Genomic DNA, 18767 nt, shown 5'->3' with positions numbered 1-18767 from the left:
AATACCTAACAGTTATGAAAGAAAATTTTGTTCCAAGTTGGTCTAAAAATTTGGGAATCAAGGACAATTTCCAGTACTATCAAGACAACGTTTCCAAGCATAAGGCACTTGATGTCCGTCTATGGCTTATGTACAACTGTCCTAAAGTACTTGAAACATCTCCACCATCTCCAGATATCAGTGTAATTGAACATCTGTGGGCTCATTTGCAAAACCAACTAACGAAACATGTTATTAGGAATAAGAAAGACCTAGAAGATTATATTAAAGAAGAGAGGGGAAAATAGATTCTTTAACATGCAAAAACCTTTTCGAATCCATGACAAGAAGGCTGAATGCTGTGTGCATAAATAAAGGCTTGCCGAGTAAATATTAATTATATTCATTTTTTTTTAATTATTTGCCTAACTCAACTTCATATAAATGTCCGTGTTCTTTTTTGTCATGTATTTTGCTAAGTTTTTGTTGTTTGTGTTTCTATGTACGAATGAGTTGAAGTTTGTTTATGCTTTTGTACAACAGTTTTAAAAAATACGCTTGAAGAACGAAAATAAATGCGACACATAAACGCATTAGATTTGCCTTTTAATACATATTTTTTTATTTAAACCCTTATCACTTGGGTGTCCGAGTTCTTTATTGAGCCACTGTATGTGCATATTACTGCTCTTTATTTTTTATCTTTAAATGAGTAATCTTGCAGTGTTATGCTTAATATAAAAATTAACTACTTTTGGTCTTAAATCTCTCTGATAAAATCATGCAAATACAGTTATTTAAATCAATCTAAGGGTGCGTGCATGTCAGAGATGCGATAAGCGATAAGAGCGTCGATAAGAGCGAAGCGTAGAAAATTAATGCATGTATTTTAATAGAAGTGTGCATGTCGGAGCAGCGCGCTAACTCACTCTTCGCTCGCTATCATCGATAAGAGCGTAGAAATTGTAGGCTAGTAATTTCTTCGCTATTATCGATGATGGACTGTGTCCATAAGTGCAGTATTTTATAAGTGCAGTATTTTTAAAACCTGCAATTTGGGATCAAAAAGATCCAAATCACCACAACAGGTTCATTTTCTATAAATTGTGTCAAAGTATTGCAGCTGACACATGAACTGGTTAATAAATCAATACCTATTTATGTTGAATGTAACACTAGATGTGATGACAATGCACAAAACAATGAATATCCGATTTAGATTCACAATATTCTAAATGTTTAAAATATTTAATTTTTTTTGTTATTTACCAATGAATATGTTAATTTTTCTCCAATAAAATTATTCGTACGTATGTACCTTATTGTAAGCATCAATCGCTCCTCTTGCAAGATTGGTCTGTTGTGGCACTTTTGCCAATTATGCTGCAGTCGATCCGAAATTTGAGACAGAATATAATCGAATGTATCGCTTGTCATTCTCATATATTCGAAAAACTTTTTTGGATCCTGTCTCAAACTACTATAGAGATGGTGAAATTCTCCGAATTCTAGTATTGCTTGGTTTATAGGATGCGCCGAAAACTGACGTTTTTCCCTTACAGTATTATGTAGATGATAATATGCAGCAATAGGCGTCAAGAGCAACATATTTTCTTCCTCTGAATCACTCATTATTATAAATATTATAGCTCTTCACTTTTCAAAACTTAAATTGCAAATGCAACTAACGCTCTTATCGCAGCTCTGTTTTATACACCACACAAAACTAAAGCTCGACGCTATGCTTTTGTCGCTGCTCTTATCGACGCTCTTATCGCTTATCGCATCTCTGACATGCACGCACCCTAAGTTTTGGCAAAGTCGAGATAAACATTTTTGTCTACTAATACGCTTAACCACCTTAATATTTATATTTATGTACATCAGCTCTGCAACTGCAATAGGTTCTTATCTTAGCTTAGGTCAATTGTAAAACGTATCGTTTGCCACTACAGTGGCTTCCAAACAGCACTTAGTATGAGGATTTGCACTAAAAATGTGGTCAAACAAGTTTTGCCTGTATTTTAAGTAGATAATGAAGAAAATTAAAACAAAACATATGCGCGCATACACATTCATCATCTGCCAATGAAATGCTGCAGCAGCAACAACAAATGTGCGAGTGACTTGCAACTAGCCAGTTTAGAAGGCTGAGCAGCATATGTAGCAGCAAAACAGAACTGAGCAGAGCAAAAGGAAAGGTGTCTCTACATAATAGCAAGAATCCAACCCAATGTAGCTGCTGCTACTGTCGCGGAGGTGGGTGTTGGTGTGACGCACTGGGCGATCGACCCGCTGAGACGTGGATTTAGCTGTCGCAGCTATTTTTTGCGATAAATTACAGAAATTGAACAAGACAGCCAAACGTGTAGTATGCGTTGATTTATCGATCGGAGTGGATGGCTGAGGAAAGGTTGTGAAAATTCGTGCGCATAAAAAACTGAAATCAAATGTGTGTTGAAAGTGTGTGGGTGTGAGGAAAGCATAAATAAAATAGGAAAAACAAATTGGAGCAACTACCTGTGAAAATCATAACTGAAATTAGTTCAAAGTCAATTTGTGGTTTCTTTGCCGTAATATTTCCTATGTTGGCTTGGCTCAACTATACATACATACATACAAACATACATTCATACATACATATATATGATTAATTGGTACATATATACATGCACACAACCCAATTGAGATTTGCTAATAATTAAATTGACATGAAACATATTTTTTTTTTATTTACTAACAAAGAAATAAGTTTTATTCAGAAATATTATCCAGATGTTCGCCTACATTTTAAATGTATTATTGTGAAGTAAGTTCTGTTGTACTTTTGAATTGTTTGTTCTTGGCAGCTTTGCCAACTCAGAATCTCAAAAGTTCTTAGACATATTCGCTATTCTGAACAAGTAAGGACGCCTACATTCGGTCTGAAATTAACTTTATATGTATACCCTTATCCGTGCACATTTAACTCGGGTTGGCTATTACTTTTTGGTATCAAACAAACTCATCAAAAATTAGAGTTATAACGGGTGATCAATCATGAGGTGCTTTTTTCAATAGTTAAAAAAAAAACAAAAATGTAAATTATGTTCAAAACCTTTATTTATCATTTGAAAGGACATTCTTTGACATTTACTTTTTGAATATGACTTCATTCAAATGTTGGCCGCAACTACGCTTAAGGTGGTCCATTCTGAAGGTCCAATTTTCAATCACTCGTTCGAGCATTTCGACTGGTATGTCGTGAATAACACGCGTAATGTTGGCTTCCAGAGCTTCAATCGTAGCTGGTTTATCAGCATAGACCTTGGACTTCACGAATCCCCAAAGAAAAAAGTCCAAAGGTGTGATATCACAAGATCTTGGTGGCCAACTCACAGGTCCTAAACGTGAAATCAGCTGCTCTCCGAAATGACTTCTCAATAAAGTCATTGTTTCACGAGCTGTATGGCAAGTGGCTCCGTCTTGTTGAAACCAAATGTCGTAGAGATCATTAGATTCAATTTCAGGTAGCAAAAAGTCCGATATCATGGTACGGTAGCGAGCACCATTCACAGTTACGTTGCGGCCATCATCATTTTTGAAAAAATATGGACCGATGATTCCACCAGCCCATAAACCACACCAGACCGTTGTTTTCTCTGGGTGTAAAGGTAGCTCTTGAACCTGTTCTGGTTGCTCTTCATCCCAAATACGGCAATTTTGCTTATTGACGTAACCATTGAGCCAGAAATGCGCCTCATCGCTGAACAAAATTTTGCTCGAAAACAGCGGATCTTCTTCAATCTTTTCAAGAGCCCAATCAGCAAAACGGTGACGTGCAGGAAGGTCATTTGGCTTTAGTTCTTGTACGAGCTGTATTTTGTATGCTTTTAAATGAAGATCCTTCCGTAAAATTGACCAAGTTGTTCCATACGACAGTCCAAGTTGCTGAGAACGGTGCCGAATCGATTCATCGCGGTTTTCACGTACACTCTCTGCTACTGCCGCTATATTCTCAATGCTTCTTGCTGGACGTGGTCTATTCGGTCGAGAATTATCCACCAATGAGTATTCGGATTCAAATTTGTTGATGGTATGTCGAATAGTGTTTAAGGCAGGCCGATTATGTTGACCATAATGCGGTCTAAGCGCACGAAAAACATTTGTCACAGAACGCTGATTTTCATAATACAGTTGAACAATTTGTAGACGTTGTTGCGGTGTGAGTCTTTCCATGATGAAATGCCAAACGCTGTTCAACAAATCCACGATGACAGTTTGCCACAACTCGCGCGCGATCTGTAAAAAAAACGCAAATGAAAAAAACTCCTCTTCATTGATCAGTTAGCTTGTAACATGAGATGGACGGACGGATATTTAGTCCTAGCATAACACAAAAGTGGATGTGGTTTTTGTCCGTTGCCCATAATATGTGTGTATGGTCATAAGTAGCATCTCAATGAGGTTCGGAGCAAACCGTGCACCTTATTTGGGTGAGTTTTGCTAAGTTGTTATCGAAATACTCACACTTACATGAGACTACGCCCATTTATCAAAATTTACTCGTTGTATTACGCCGGTTGCCTTTTATATTTTGCGCCCAATAATGAAATCACGGTAAAATAATAATAAAAATGGCTTTATTGTTTTTCAAAATAGGGTCATGCGTAGTATAACGCCGCACGGAAAGTTTTCGGCAAAGTACTATAAAAGGTGATTTTTTAAGAGCTATAGAAAAGTTTTTCAAAAAAACACACGTAAAATTCAGAAAAATGCATGAAATTTTTATTTAAATCAATAGTACAGTCCATGTAATTTAATGTTTGAAGATTATTTCATGCAAATGTTGAACGCGACTGCGCTTCAAATAGTCCATCCGCTTAGTCCAATTTTGGCATACTCTTTCCAATGTTTCGGCCGGTATCTCACATATAAATGCTTTAATGTTGGCTTCTAATGCGTTAATTGAAGCAGGCTTGTCTGAATAGACATGTGCTTTAACATAGGCCCACAAAAAATAATCTAAAGCCGTTATATCGCACGATCTGGGTGGCCAATTAACAGGTATCGAAGGTGAAATAAAATGTTCACTGAACTCGCCTCTCAACAAGTCCATTGTTGCGCGTGCTGTGTGGCATGTGACACCGTCTTGCTGAAACCACAAGTCGAGCATGCAAGTTTGCATTTTGGGCAAAAAAAAGTTGGATATCATTTCATGGTAGCGCTCACCATTCACAGTTACGTTACGATTTGCAGCATCTTTGAAGAAGTACGGTCCGATGATACCTCCAGCCCATAAAGCGCACCAAACTGTGACCTTTCTTCTGGCTGATCTTCACTCTAAAATCGACAATTCTGCTTATTTACGTACCCATTGATCCAAAAATCAGCTTCGTCGCTGAACACAATTTTTCGATAAAAACAAAGAGGTTGTCTGTAAAGTCGGTTTACTGACGATAGTTTAACGTGACAACGTCATAAGAAAATATTGATGGAATGGTTGCAATTTTCAAAACAAAATTTTAATTTTATTTGTTTGATAGAAATTTTGTATGGATATAGAGCAGGAGGTAAATGTAATTGCAATGGAATAGGTCAAGTTACATTTACACAAACGTGAAAAATGACGAAACATTTATCAAATTCCTGAAAGATATCTTCAATTTCGATTGTGCATCAGACGTTAATAAGTCAACAACACTAAGAGGCACCTTCATCGATTTACCTTTTTCAAGACACTTTACACTCGAAACACTCCCTTTCATTTCCTACTTTTTCTATCATCGTCCTATTCGCAACAGAGAAATGGTTCATTACCATGCACACAGGAAGAAGGCATATGCAAATACAAGTATGTGAATTTATATACAAATGCGCATATACATACATATATATGCTCACTCTAGTAGGACAGAGCCAGATGTCGAACGTTGCCGAACGCGGGGGCCGATTGTGCTCTTTGTCGTTCGTTCCGCGCTCTCGCTTGCAGTTCAAGCACATTAGCTTACATTTGCTTGCGTACGGAATACATAGATTCGTATATTTGATATGTCCATATGACTTGTATGCATCTTTACATATAGATTTGTTCTTTTTGAAAATTGAGCGAAATTGTATATGTATATTGTATATATATATATGTATAATAACATTAAAACAACAGGTATTATTAACAAGCTTGGTTTTATTTTAAATTCTTCAAGTAAATCAAATTAATAATAATCAATAAGAAGGCATATGCAAATACTAATACGTGAATTTATATATGTACATATGCGCATATACATACATATATACGCTCACTTAAATAGGAGAGAGCAAGATGTCGAACGTTGCCGTTCGTTTGCTTTGTTTGCTTTGTCGTTCGTTCCGCGCTTTCGCTTGCAGTTCATTCAAGGTAACGACAATGAGCAAGGTAACGACAAATGAGCAAGGTAACACTAATGAGCAAGGTAACGACACATCGAATTATAAGACGTTATCACGTCAAAAAGTGGATCTTCGGCCAACTTAAACTTTCTTAACAGAACACGTATTTTTATAATAAAATTCAATGATTTGCAAGCGTTGTTCGTTTGTAAGACGATTCATAGTTAAATTATAGACCTAACTGAAAATGTTAGATAGTGAAACAAAACACGAAACGTGCGTCAGCTGTTTAAACCAACTGCTTAGAAAGATAATAGCTAAAAAATCATAATAAATCATATAATAATTTATTTAATGAGATTTGATGGAGATGTTCGGGAGTGATTCATGAACAACCTTTGTAACTCGCAATGCTCCGGAAATATAGAATAAAACGGGTTTTGTGGGCTATTCGGGTAATGTGGCCAACGTCTGTATTTTTCATAATAACGAACATGCACTAAAAAGATTGCTTATGAACTTCAAAATTCATATAACGGATGTTTTACGCTGCTCGCCCTTTGAATTGGACTCTTTACTGATTGGACTCCTTTGCTTGTCTGTTTGTATACAACAGCTGTCTAGTTCACAAGTGTGAAACAAAATTATAGACACGCGACGCCATTTTCAAAAATTATAAAGCTTCCGATACAGTGATTAATTTTGCGCCACGTTGTATGTACATATAATATATTTAACAAATGTGAATTTAATAGAAAATTTATTGCATACAAAATAAGAACCAAACTGATCCATTCGCTGTGGCCATTACATACTTTTTACAGAAATACTTTTTCATTAATTATTGTTTTGTTATTATTTAGATAATTGATAAATATGCATATGAGTATGTATGTATGTATGTATGTATACCAAAAGCACGTACTCTAATTAAAACGGTCTTATAATTAAATAGAAATAAAATATTTATCGAATTTCAGAAATAAAAGATCGAATTTCAGAAATAAAAGAGAAATTTCAAAAATTAACACACGAAAAACCAAAGCAAAATATTAACTCAAATTAAAGAGAGAAAAATTCAATTAAACAATTCTCCCAGCAAATCGTTCTCAAAAGTAATTTAGAACCCCTACCGAAAGCAAAAATGAGTCAATCATGCTTACCAGTCAATGCCAAAATGTCGAAGGCAAAGAAAGTGTTAGATGAAGCGCGTGAAACGCAAAACCGTGAACTCGATTTGGTTGACAAGGGCATTAGCTCCTTCGAGGAGTTACCGGGATTGTGTAAGTTAAAAACCGAAGCGTATAAATAAAATATAGAAAGTGTAAAGAAATTACTAATACAAAACAAACCACCATCTGTGTGCTATTACGAAAGAAAATATGCTTAGCAAACGATGAACATTGGCTCTCAAACTATGCTGCCCACATTAAAGTGCTTAAGCAAAAGCAAACAGCAAAACTATGAAAATAGTAATTTTTGTGCATAAAGTTTGGTAAAAAAATAGTTTAAAGCTAATATTAATAAGTTCATTAATCACAAAGCAACAAAAGAAGAATGTGAATATTATTCTGGACATAATGTTCTGAGTGTGTATTAATGCATATGAGGTCATCGTAGCAGCTGTTCAAAACGTTAGGCGTCTCCATTCAATAAAAGCGTTGAACCAAATAAATGTGAAAATTCGTTTATGGCAAAGTAACTTTTAATTAACAAAAATCATATTTCACTAAAAAATTAGGGGATGGCAATGAAATGTATAAATTCGGTCTGTAATCTGTCATAGAAAACAAATGTATCTTCCTCATATTTAAGTACACATCGAATTTCTATACCTGCGCGAAGGGTTGTTACTTGTTGCTTTTTATAGAATAAACTCAGAGTTGATATTTTTAGTCCAAAAAGAATGCAATGTTCACGTTGATTATCTTATGTAAATAGTAAACAAAACTAGAAGATATTTATAATTAAACGAAACATACATATGCATTTTCATGGACTTTAAATTTAATTCATGGTTTTAAAAACTATAGGGTGGACCATGTAAAATTTGCTTTTTGAATCGGCTATAAAAAAAAAAACTAATCAATATTTTCACAAACTTTTTTTTATTTTGAAGATTAAACATTGTCATTTATGAATGAAAAATAATGCCACGACTGGCTTTACAGTAGGCCATTCGATCAACCCAATTTTTAAGCACATTTTCGATTGTTTGGGTTCCAATTTCATGAATGGCAACTTCGATTTCGTGTTTTAAAACATCAATCGTCTCTGGATGGTTTGCATAGCATTTGTCCTTAACGCCTCCCCACAAAAATAGTCCAACGGGCTTAAATCACAGCTCCGAGGCGGCCAATCGATATCGGAATTCAAAAACGGTAGCCAAAAGTTCGAGTGTAACTTTGGCAGTGTGACAAGTTGCACCGTCCTGTTGAAACCAAATGTCGTCCATGTCATCCTCTTCAATTTTTGAAAACAACTCGTTGAGCATGTCACGGTAACGCTTGCCATTTACTGTAACCGCGGCTTCTCGCTCATTTTCGAAAAAAAAAAAAATGGCCCGATGATGCCGCCACACCAAACAGTGACTCGTTGTGGATGCATTTGCTTCTCTACAGTAACGTGTGGATTTTCTGAGCCCCAAATTTGACAATTTTGCTTATTGACGTAGCCACCGATTTGAAAATCAGAAAAGAAGAAGACTCACCACTTTGGAAATAGGTTTTCAATATTTCTCAATTTTGTTCAAGCGTATAGCGTCGCATTTCATAAATGTCAAACTTAAGTAAATTATGAACACATTTGACATGTCATTTGGGTTACCATTCTTAAAAAAATAGGTGGTTCAAAAAGCAAACGCTATATGGCCCACCCTGTATATGCTCACTCAAGTAGGAGAGAGCCAGATGTCGAACGTTGCCGAGTGTGGGGGCCGATTGTGCTCTTTGTGGGTCGTTCCGCGCTCTCGCTTGCAGTTCAAGCAAGGTAACGACGCATGAGCAAGGTAACGACGATTGTGCAATATTACTACGCATTTTTTCGTGCATGCAGCCGGCTAAATCGAATTATAAGACGTTATCACGTCAAAATTAAATTTTACACGTTCAAAATATCAAATATCAGTTCAGTCCTTAAGCTCGTGCGTATTTTACCCATAATTTCACTTTTGTACGATTTTTGCATACAACCAATTATTCGCGGAATATAACGGAACTATTCATATTTTCTTTGATATATTGTGCATTCAACAAGTGATTTTAATCGCGGATAGAAGCACGTGTTGTTAAAAAATAAAATGGAATCTTCGAACGCGTATAAGAGGCATATTGGCTCCGACCCCATGTGTTCTCCCATCACTTCTTTTGAGAGAAATATTACGAATTTTTCAATGAAATTCACAGGAGATGTTCACTTCGTGCTTATTTTACTAAAACTAGCACCAACACTATTCTGTTAATAATAGTTTTTAAGTTATTTGTTGATAAAGTTTGTCTTTTATCTTCACCAAATTTTGATAGAATAAGTGCATTTATCACATTTATTTTAATAAATATTGAAACTATATTAACATACACATACGTTTTTAACTCTTTTTATTTATTTATACCACAAATTAACCATTTATATTGCATTTTTAAGTTGCTAACTCCAAATATGCCAGCTAAATTTACAATAACTGAAAAGCATGGCTGAATGGAGTGCTGCCAGAAGCAAAAAATAAAAAAAATAATAGAATGCCATTGAAAACGAAGCAACATAGGAACATAATTTCCACACACTCTTTTCTGTTAGAATAATGAAGGAATGGGGGTTTACAACCTCTAAAGTGTATATATTGAGTTCATAAAAACAATAAATACAATATCGATATGATTTTCGAAATACAGTTCCGCTTCACGTAAAACTCCGATGTGCAGCGGAGACGGTGTTTGACTATTAAGGGTGATTTTTTTTGCAGTGCGGCCGAAGGCCGCCTACGAAGAAAAAAGTTTTACGCAAAATGTTTTAATTATTCTTTTTTATATATTATATAGATATTTAATATATAAAAAAGAATATATATAATATATTCATAATATAGGGACAATTTGGAATTAAAAATCGCGCGATTTTTTATTCCAAATTTTCGCCTGCGGCGTTTTTTTTTCTTTTTTTTTAAATATATATATGTATAATATAGTGAAAATTTGGAATTAAAAATCGCGCGATTTTTTATTCCAAATTTTCGCCTGCGGCGCTTTTTTTTCTTTTTTTTTAAATATATATATGTATATATATATATCATATATTCATAATATAGGGGAAAATTTGGAATTAAAAATCGCGCGATTTTTTATTCCAAATTTTCGCCTGCGGCGCTTTTTTTTCTTTTTTTTTTTAAATATATATATGTATATATATATATCATATATTCATAACATAGGGAAAATTTGGAATTAAAAATCGCGCGATTTTTTATTCCAAATTTTCGCCAGCGGCGCTTTTTTTTTCTTTTTTTTTTAATATATATATGTATATATATATATCATATATTCATAATATAGTGAAAATTTGGAATTAAAAATATATATATCATATATTATATTCAAAATGCATACAATCAAACATACTTTACTGAAAATCAAGCATTAATATATATATGTAATATATATAAATATATACATATATCCATAAATATACCTATATATATATATATATATATATGAATAGACGTATATAATATAGAAATAATTTGTAAAATTTTGTATTTCTAGTCATTTATTATCTTCTAAAATTGTTTATATTATATATTATATTATATTAACATAGGGAAAATTTGGAATTAAAAATCGCGCGATTTTTTATTCCAAATTTTCGCCAGCGGCGCTTTTTTTTTCTTTTTTTTTTAATATATATATGTATATATATATATCATATATTCATAATATAGTGAAAATTTGGAATTAAAAATATATATATCATATATTATATTCAAAATGCATACAATCAAACATACTTTACTGAAAATCAAGCATTAATATATATATGTAATATATATAAATATATACATATATCCATAAATATACCTATATATATATATATATATATATGAATAGACGTATATAATATAGAAATAATTTGTAAAATTTTGTATTTCTAGTCATTTATTATCTTCTAAAATTGTTTATTTATACGATGTCTGGCAGCACTTCGGCTGGTTGTAGTAACCAAAATAGGAGGATTCTTGGTCAATTTTACAATTTTTAAACTCAAATAACTTAAAAACTATAAGCCTCCGGTAGGTTCTGTTTTCAGTTTTAAGATGGGGATACACCCCTCTACCCCCCCTTATACCCCTTTTTTTAAAAGGGGCGGGAGAACAAATGGGGATTTCCCCGGCATATTTTGTATTTTTTTTATAAAAGTGGTAAAAATGCAGCAACAGAAATAAACACTGTTCATACCGTGAGTGTAAGGAGCGCGCAAAAGTGGTTTTCAAAATTCCGAAGTGGTAACTGCGACGTGGAGGTTGCCCCGCGCGCTGAACGTTCTGAAGTCTTTAACTCCGACGCTTTGCTCGAACTCGTGGAAGCTGATCCACATTTGACAGTCGATATGATAGCTCAGAGGTTAAACACTTCACAGGCACCTGGTTCAGTTGGGAAAGATTTCAAAGCTGGGAAAATTAGTTCCGCATAGACTTTCCGTCGCCAACCTTCAGCAGAGAGTGAATATGTGTTCTCAGCTGCTGCAACGGCTTGAAAATGAAAGTTTTTTCAACCATATCGTTACTGGTGATGAAAAATGGATCCTTTACAATAATCCTTTTCGCAAACGCCAATGGTTAGATAAAGATGAAACACCAGAACCGACACCCAGAGATGGCCCCAAGAAGATTCTCCTGTATATTTGGTGGGATATGGCCGGTATTGTTTATTATGAACTTCTGGAACTAAACCAGACGATAACATTTAGTGAATAGACGCAAAGTTTTGTTTCACCACGACAACGCAAGACCGCATACCGCAAGGCAAACATTAGGCAAGCTGAACGAGCTCGGATGGGAGCTAATGCCGCATTCACCATACTCTCCGGATGTTGCACCTTGTGATTATCACCATTTCCGTGGACTTCAATCCCATATGAGTAACAAGAACTACTCCTCAAAAGAAGCTATAAAAAGGGATATCGAAGCGTATTTTGGCTCCAAGGACGAAAAGTGTTTTGAGCAGGGAGTTCAAAATTTGCCTAAACGTTGGGAAGACATTGTAAATAATGAAGGAAAATATATTATTGATTAATAAATACCTTAAACATTTTTTTTATTAATTTTAAAACCACCTTTAAAAAAAGCACGAACTTATGGACTGTCCTGATATAAGAACAACACAAATTTTCATTAACACTAAAATCTTCTCACAGTGACCTTTTTTAACATTCTTTCGTTTAATAATAAGGTTTATTTTCTTCAAATTATGGTTTCAGTAGCTTTAAATTAAAAATAAGAAAGTAACATCAACTTAAAAATTGTCACATTTTGATATAAGTACCTATAAAAAAGGACTAAATTTATGGCGAAGAGCAGATGATTGGCAACACTGCACAACTCGGCCAATGCGACATCACGCACTCTCTGATGGGCGCAATCTTGTTGCTATCATTCTTATTTTCCACTGTTAACGGCATAATGAAATAAATTATAATGAAATAAACATCCGATCATTTATATAAAAAAGTAGCATTTTTCTTTGAATATCAAAACAACACCTGTTATTGGAAAACCCTTTATAATGCCAAATATTAAGAGAAAAATAAAGAGAGCGGCATGAGTTCATAAACATGTGTACGTATGCGTTAGTAGATGAGTGCAGTCGGTGGAGGAATCAACTCTCTGTTGACATTTGTGAATTAAATATGTACGTATGGATTAGCAGTGTGCGTATATATACATAGTTTGAGAGCCAGTGGAAATTTCTTTTCTCTTTCATTTATTTCGGCTCGATAAGATGTTTTTGTTTGATGCTGGCATTAAAATTAACTGCTATTACTACAAGTGGAGTAGCAGTAGTAGTTATGTAGAGTACGCTCCAACCGATGTCTCAACATGGGCATGTTGGATAAAACGTTGTTTCATGTATAGTATGGTTGTACAACCGATTTTCATGTTGGTGCGACGGTTGCATGAAAATTAAAATGTTTTCAGAATTTAAAATATCATCAGAAAAAAAATTAACTTATAAAATTTTATTTTAAATAAAAAAATATTAAAAAAAAAATTGTTTGAAATTTGAAAAATAAAAAAAATAATAACAAATAAAAAAAAAAAATAAATTAATAATAAGTAATACGAAAATTAAATTTCATCAATTATTGAACAAATTTCATTTGATTTCTGCATTTTGCGAAATGTTCAAGACCACGAAAATGAGAATAACTTTGTACAACGTGTTGGGTGAAACAATTACTCGCTAGAATTTAGGGAAAATTTCGTACAATTATTTGGAAAAAAGAGTCATTTCATGAATAAGATATACCTCGCGACGCGTGGTACAGTCGGATCTAAATATAAGGACCAGAAGTATAAAATTGCGGAGGAAAATATTGTATAACATTTTATACTACTAGTAGTTTATTATCGGATGTTTTTTAAGAGCTTGGGAGCTGAAAATGATAATAAGGGTTTCTAAATAGGAGGGGTTATTTTGATATTCAAAGAATGGTTTCGTTGCTTGTATGACACGTAGCACCGTCTTGTTGAAAATGAACGGTGTCCAGATGAATACCATCCAATTCCGGCCATAAAAAATCGTTAACCATCTCTCGATACTCTTGCTCCAGCTTCATTTTCGAAAAAGTAAGGTCCAATGACCTCCGCCGGACCATAAACCGCACCAAACAGTCATCCAAACAATAACTCTTGGATTTTCTTAGCCCCAGATCCGACAATTTTGCTTGTTGCCGAAGCCACCGAGGTGGAAATGGGTCTCATCACTCAAGATGATTTTTCGATGGAATTTCGGATAATTTTCATGCACTTCAACAACCCAATCAGCAAAGACACGACGTTGTTGATGATCGGCCGGCCTGAGTTCTTGTGTTAACTAGACTTTATAAGGCTTAAGACCCAAATCTTTATGCAAAATACGGTGTAATGACGTTTGTGAAATACCTAACTCAAAAGAGACGAGGAATGGACAAACCGGGGTTTCCTTCGACACTTTCGGCTTTTCGCAATATTTTCGGCTGTTTTAGATTAGATTAGATTAAATTGTGGGGGGCTGGACAAGTCCAAGCACTTAGTCAGTAGACCATTGTACTACACCCGGATAGATATCAGTGGAAAGAATAGAGATAGGAAAGATAAAAAGTGGGTGGTAAGACGGATAAATTACTTTGAGGTCACTCTTCTACAAATCTCTTGGATTCATTGATGAATTTTAAGAGATCCGGAAAAGGAAGAGTATAAACTTTGTCCATACTCAGTATATCGCAACCCAATATCCTAAGTCTGATTCTGGAAAATGCAGGACAGCTTCATTCTCAAGACACGATAGGCATATCGGGCTGTCCACAACGCCCATGGTAGCCATATGCTGACCATAGACGTTGTGCCCTGTGATTACACCCACCAGTACTCTCAGGTCCTTCCTGCTGAGTTTTAGGAGAAAGGTCGCTGTTTTCCTGTTTGGTTCTTTCACAAAGCACTTGGCTACTCTGCACGAGTTCAACTTTCTTTTTTCACATTTCTAACTTGTCCCAGCAGCTCGAATTTTTTCATCAATTTCTGTATTGTAATCCGACAAGATGCTTAACGATGACCCAAAAATGTTCGAGTTTTACGAACCGTCTCTGTCAAATTTTCACCATTTTTATACTGAATTTTCATAATTTCAATGCGTTGTTTAAGCCTGTATCGTTCCATTTTTATTAGGATAAGAATAATTAATTAATAATTAATTTTTTATTAGAATAGAACACGGATTGATGCTGCCGCCAGTGCCCTATGACCTCGCGATGGGATTTATTTTGTTCAAAGTAGATTTCCACAATTTGGAAGCGCTGTTCTGGCGTTAAACGATTCATGATGCCCTGCCAAACTTTACTGTACAGAAGGGACAACACAGTTTTCTATTCTCAGCTATCAAGCCATAGTCATCGATATCGATAGTTCTCATGCAGATAAAAAACAACATCCGATATAAAATCCTCATTTATTTTTCGATTTATTTGCCTGATAGTAGTAATATATAAAAATAATAACTTTTCTAACATTTCTCTTAAACTCTAAAGCAAAGTTTTCTACCGACATTTACCACATATCTTTCTATTTTGTTTTCTTTGCCTTTAGTCAGCATGTCCTACATCACGCGACTCACTTTGAGTCACAACAAGATAACCATGATCAGTCCAGGCATAGCTAATTTACTAAACTTGGAAATATTGAATTTATCCAACAATGGCTTACGTGAACTGCCAGTTTCGCTGTCATCAATGCCTAAATTGCGTATCCTGAATGTTTCGCTGAATCGCCTGGACAGCCTGCCACGCGGCTTTGGTGCATTTCCCGTACTCGAGGTACTCGACCTCTCCTATAACAACCTCAATGAGAATGCGTTACCCGGTAATTTCTTTATGATTGAAACATTGCGGGCTCTTTATTTGGGTGACAATGATTTCGAGCATATTCCCAAGGAGTTGAGAAATTTGAAGAATTTGCAAATACTCGGTTTGCGTGATAACGATTTGCTCGATTTGCCGCGTGAAATTGGCGAATTGACTCGTCTACGCGAACTTCATATACAAAACAATCGACTGCAAGTGTTGCCACCAGAAGTCGGTAATCTAGACCTACTGGGCAGCAAGTCGGTGATGAAGATGGAGGAGAATCCATGGGTGGTGCCAATACAAGAGCAATATTTGTTGGGCATTAGTCACGTCATCGAATATATAAAAACGGAAACGTACAAAATGTGAGTTGCCTTTGTTGTTGGGTTTACAATTTTAATGATCTTTTTCCCCTCCTTTTTTTCAGCCTCTATAATCGCCATATAAAAAGTGACCGCGGACCACCGCCACCAAAGGCTGATAAGAGCAAGAAAGCGTCGCGTATACGCGCATGAATTGACTCAGCCAAGCATCGAGGTCGTTAGGTGATTTTCGAATTTGCCAAGCCGGTGTGCCTTTACGCGATAAACAAAACGCAACAAAATGAATGCCTCTTTTTGTAATTGTATTAACCATAAATGTTCTGTAATTGTATTTTCCCCTTCGTATCAAGTTTGATATGCATACACACATTTATAATTTTGTACTACTAATCTTAAGTAAATGTTAAATTATTTTGAAAATCAAATCAAATTGAAGTTTTTTTTATATATAACAAAACTAGCGAACACCCGCCCGTTCCGCTGGTCGTCTTTAAAAAAACCTAGATTAATTAATTAAATTAAGCCGAAAAACACTGTGTGTTTTTATAAAAATTCTCGCGCATGTAATATATAATATATACTCACGCAAATTTACCGTTATACTGTTTTTTTCTCGGAACGCATTACTTTGAAGAGCATGTGATAAATACAATTTGTCCGTTTTACAGTTAGTAGTTGACGCGATGTCGCTAAAAAAATCACTTTAATTTTCTTCTTTTGTAACCACAATATGACGTCACTATTGAATAAGTGTTGATCAACATTGATTTTATTTCTTTGTTTGAAATAATTTTCATATCTCGTTATCTTTTTGGCAATTAAGAAAAAACTTGTGTATATACTCACGTAAATTTACCACTGTTCCCTTTGCACTAACAAATAATATTTTGAAACAATTTTGCGTGAAAAATTTTAAATATTTCAGTAAATCTTTGTTTCCTATCAAATAGATGCAAAATATTCTAAATATTTACTCAAATGGTTGTTTTTATCAGAAAACAATTTTAAAAACGTGGTTTTCTCTGGAGAAAAAATACTCACTTGTTGTTTGCTTGAAAATCAGATCAGAAAGAAAGTTTGAGCGCGTCGTTGTTCCGTTCTCATTTGCATTGAACTGTGTAGTGGAGATATAGTGAAGAAAGCTTCAAATCTGTCGGAATACTGATACCATCAGTACTGTCATACTACCAGTACAGCCACGGTATGCCTCCTGATGTCTACCCTACAACATCACCACAACGAGGCTACTATGCTCCCGGTTAAGGAGCATAGTAAAATGCTCAGCAAGTAATTCCTGCTAGCTTGCTACTGCAGAAACCATCTCTGCAGCCATTTGGTGGAGGCTGGCGCCACTTCCCTGAAGCACCAGCAGGCATATCTTTAACTATACTGATGAGATCCAAGAATGACCACTAATACTGGACCAGACGGTGGAATGGCATTCATCTGAAGTTTTTTAACAGCTTTCTAAGCTCCACCCCTACGTTTGACGTCATCGGAGTCCAAGCGCAGACGAAGAGCTTCAGCTACCTCCTGATACTGTAGTAAGTTAAACTCCTCCCTATCCAAAATTGACCGAACCATACTCAACATACCTACATTTGTTCGGCATGTGATGGTACTCCGCACGACAGCAACCGCCTACTCACATGCCCTCATAAATTCACTCACAGGCAGTGATCTTTGGGCCCAAATCACCAAAACAGCATTTTCCTGGGTCCATGGCTATTTGAGACAGACGAACACTTCGCTCTGAACGTCACGAACAGATTTTTGTTTCGAACTAATTTTCCATAATTTGGAAGCATTGTTCTGGCCTTAAACGATTCTTGATGACTTGCTTTGTTCAACAGTCATGGCAACACAGTTTGCCATTCTCAGTTCTCAAACCTCATGCAGCTAAAAAACACCTTATAACGGGTGGTTAGATTTCAAGGGCCGATGTTGAATGTGAACCACACCTAAATGTCAAAATTTGTTTCTACATTCCATGTGATATTTTTCAATTTCTGACTAACTCAATTTGAACCATTGAAAGATACACAATCGAGCAACGCGTTAAAGTTATTCAGGCTTATTATGAAAACGGGCGTTCAAATCAAAATGCATATCGCGCACTTCGTGATTTTTTCAGTCAATTTAATCGTCCAAATGTGCGTACAATCGGAAAAATTGTGCAAAAGTTTGAGCAAAGCGGGTCTGTAGGAGATGTGAAAACACCAGTGCATGCTCGTACAGCTCCTACTGCAGAAACTATTGCTGTTGTTCGCGATAGTATGGTTGAAGAGCCGTCCACCTCACCTCGTCGTCGTGCCCAACAATTGCACCTCTTACGCTCGTCGTGGATGAACCTTATGCATAAAGACTTGCATTTACACGCTTACAAGGTGCAATTGACTCAAGAACTAAAGCCTCTTGACCATTTCAAGCGTCGTCAATGGTAAGAATGGTGGTAGGAAATGGCAACAGTGAATGACCAATTTTCGAAGAAAATTATCTTCAGTGATGAGGCATATTTTCACCTCA

General features: G+C 35.3%; 1 protein-coding gene across 4 annotated transcripts; it reads left to right on the top strand.

Annotated features, from left to right (window-relative positions):
• The first annotated feature begins 2282 nt into the window (after nucleotides 1–2282).
• LOC128863702 (ras suppressor protein 1) lies at nucleotides 2283–16673 on the top strand. Of its 4 annotated transcripts, none has more exons than XM_054102982.1 (4): nucleotides 2283–2431; nucleotides 7311–7613; nucleotides 15662–16283; nucleotides 16346–16673. In XM_054102982.1, exons 2-4 carry the CDS (start codon nucleotides 7475–7477, stop codon nucleotides 16431–16433), a joined length of 849 nt encoding a protein of 282 aa, XP_053958957.1. In that variant the 5' UTR covers nucleotides 2283–2431; nucleotides 7311–7474; the 3' UTR covers nucleotides 16434–16673. The 4 variants fall into 4 exon arrangements, with proteins under 4 accessions (XP_053958957.1, XP_053958958.1, XP_053958960.1 ...); XM_054102983.1 differs by having other exon boundaries at nucleotides 2283–2442; XM_054102985.1 differs by having other exon boundaries at nucleotides 2283–2452.
• Nucleotides 16674–18767: the final 2094 nt, after the last annotated feature.

The sequence above is a fragment of the Anastrepha ludens genome, chromosome 5 (genome assembly GCF_028408465.1).
Source record: "Anastrepha ludens isolate Willacy chromosome 5, idAnaLude1.1, whole genome shotgun sequence".
In the NCBI taxonomy this organism is placed as follows: Eukaryota; Metazoa; Arthropoda; class Insecta; order Diptera; family Tephritidae; genus Anastrepha; species Anastrepha ludens.
Note: the sequence above shows the minus strand (reverse complement) of the source record. Positions and strands in the feature narration are given on the sequence as shown.

Bases quoted from the DNA above. Each gene is read 5' to 3' on its own strand.
- LOC128863702 (XM_054102982.1), top strand. From the start codon at position 7,475: ATGAGTCAATCATGCTTACCAGTCAATGCCAAAATGTCGAAGGCAAAG. The intron at 7,614-15,661 runs GTAAGTTAAAAA...CTTTGCCTTTAG, and splicing joins CGAGGAGTTACCGGGATTGT to TCAGCATGTCCTACATCACG. The intron at 16,284-16,345 runs GTGAGTTGCCTT...CCTTTTTTTCAG, and splicing joins AAAACGGAAACGTACAAAAT to CCTCTATAATCGCCATATAA.